We start from the raw sequence: 2394 nt of genomic DNA, 5'->3' as shown, positions 1-2394 counted from the left end.
TTTTTTTTTTTTTTTTTTTTTTTTTTTTTTTCTAGACTCTTAATCCAACGATTATTGGCAATCAAATAATACCTGCACCGCAGGTTCAGGCGATGCCAATCGTACATGCAACGCAGGAACAATCAACGCATGACAACTCGACCATAATGATCACGTCGCCAGACCGTAATTCGCAGGCTGAGTGTTCTCTGATATTGCCATCTACCACGAATTCCTCCCCGTTAGTAACTGATGATAGCGTAAAGGTGATTGCAAAGAAAGAAGACGTACCTGTCCCTACGGAAGATGTCACAGTAGTTCAGTTAGAAATAACGGGTATTGATCTCATTTTATTAATAAATTTATTAGATATAATCCATGTAGAATGAAGATATAAATGGTTTTGTGTCCGTTTATACACAGATGTGGATCAAAGTAAAACGGTAGTAAAGGAAGATGAAATAATTGCTCCAAAAATTGAGGAGAAACCATGCAATAACCCATTAGCAGGGCTTGCCAATACAGTGAACGCTATTACGAACGGTGTTGTGGTCGGCGATGACACACAATTTATACCGATTTCGTCAGTCATAGTAAATAATAATAAACAAGCGCCGCCTAAAGCCATGGTGAAACCGCAGGTTCTTACACACGTGATAGAAGGATTTGTGATACAAGAAGGTATAACTGCTTCTTTATTTATCAATTATATGTATTAATTGATAAATATGTTACATTAAATGCCACTTTCACGAATACTATTAAATACTAGCGTTTTTCTTATCTATGTTGCAGCATCAGAACCATTCGCGGTGAGTCAGGAAACTGCCAATATCCTTAATCGAAGCAACACGATCACAGAAAAAGAGAAAGAGACACATGAAGAGCCTCCAAGTAAGTAATTACTCTCAATTGATTAATTGCGTTCAGCGTTTTAACTTCAAGCTAATATAAAATTTCCATCACAGGAAAGAAACTTTGTTCTACTTATTCGATTGAAGATGATGGAACTAGTGATCAAGACAGTAAATGTGAAAACTGTGGTAATACGCTCGACGAACAAAATGTCAGGTTAAAGAAAGAAAAGCGATTCTGTTCATCGATATGTGCAAAGAGGTGAGAGCATACTTTATAATATAGTAAACATGGTATGCAGAAATACTTATTACTAATAAGTATTTTCTTTGTAATTTTTTTTAATAAAAAATTTATCATCTATTTTCTATTTACAGTAAAAAACGTGAAGCGCGAGAGCGCGATACTGCGGAGAAACAATGGATTGAAATAGAGACTGAAACTAAAACCATCGATAACGACGTGACAAAGAAAAACGGCGACGAGCGGTCTTTATCTACGACTACTACATCCTCTACTGATGAATCACTGCCGAAAGTGAATCCGATTAAATGGACGGTAATGAGATATTTTTATAAGATTTTTCATTTATAAAGTATTTGAATATCAACACAAGCGAAATTGTAAAAAATTATATGTATTTCATGCAGGTGGGTGAGGTGTGCGAGTTTATACGCGGTCTACCAGGCTGTGCTGATTATGCAGAGGACTTTGCTATCCAAGAAATTGATGGCCAAGCCCTTATGCTACTGAAAGAAGACCATCTTATGTCGGCGATGAGTATCAAATTAGGTCCAGCATTAAAAATTGTTGCCAGAATCGATTCAATGCGCATAGAATCGAACTTAAATACTTCATCGAATAGTTCATAACCATTCTATGTATCAATAGCAGATTTCTTCAAAATGTGTTTCCAGAACGTCTCTAGCCTATGAACTACAGGACTTGTGCAAGTATTCGATTGAATGTAAATGCATTGGATTAAATGTCTTAATTGTGGCCGTGTATCTGAATGTATGAACGATTTCCATATTGGTATATTTTATCAAATTTGGATGTTATTTCTTATATCTTATAATTTTAGTTATACAATTTGCTTTTTATAATTACAACAAAAAAAAATAAAACAATATATTTTTTATTTTAAATGTATGGATAAAAGTAAAAGAAACAGTTTGCGTAAACTCCCACGTAGCACACCAGCGTGTGTAAAGCGCTTTCGAAGCGCTGTTCAGATTGCACCTCCCAAAATTGCTGTTAATTATGCACTTTTATTGCATGCGGATAACTCGGCTAATTTCAAGTCATATTGTTACTGTTATACGACATGAAAAGTGCAGTAAATGTGCTATAAAATTGTATTTATTCTGCGCTGATTATATGCGCTTCTTATTAGTGGATTTTGAAAGCGATTTTAAAGCGCTAATAAGCTGCTAAAGTACTGCACCTGCATACGCGCTTTTTTTAGCGCTTTGTAAGCGTTACTATGCTACGTGGAATTAATTTGTATCTTATTTTATGATTAAAAAATGAGGATACCTTGTATACTATACATATGGA

At 34.9% G+C, this 2394-nt stretch overlaps 1 protein-coding gene across 4 annotated transcripts in view; it reads left to right on the top strand.

The window, feature by feature from the left end:
- The window catches only part of LOC108783286 (polyhomeotic-like protein 2), an 8526-nt gene extending 6695 nt beyond the window's left edge, over positions 1-1831 (top strand). For all 4 annotated transcript variants that reach the window (XM_018551826.1, XM_018551829.1, XM_018551827.1 and 1 more), the window contains exons 9-14: positions 36-315; positions 403-660; positions 775-873; positions 948-1095; positions 1212-1392; positions 1485-1831. In XM_018551826.1, coding sequence (XP_018407328.1) covers positions 36-315; positions 403-660; positions 775-873; positions 948-1095; positions 1212-1392; positions 1485-1706 — 1188 coding nt within the window. In that variant the 3' untranslated portion in view covers positions 1707-1831. The remainder of the gene's footprint in view (positions 1-35; positions 316-402; positions 661-774; positions 874-947; positions 1096-1211; positions 1393-1484) is intronic.
- Positions 1832-2394: the final 563 nt, after the last annotated feature.

This window comes from Cyphomyrmex costatus, unplaced genomic scaffold (genome assembly GCF_001594065.2).
Source record: "Cyphomyrmex costatus isolate MS0001 unplaced genomic scaffold, Ccosl1.0 scaffold146, whole genome shotgun sequence".
Lineage (NCBI taxonomy): Eukaryota > Metazoa > Arthropoda > Insecta > Hymenoptera > Formicidae > Cyphomyrmex > Cyphomyrmex costatus.
The sequence above is the reverse complement of the archived record's forward strand: the minus strand, read 5'-3'. Positions and strand labels throughout refer to the sequence as shown.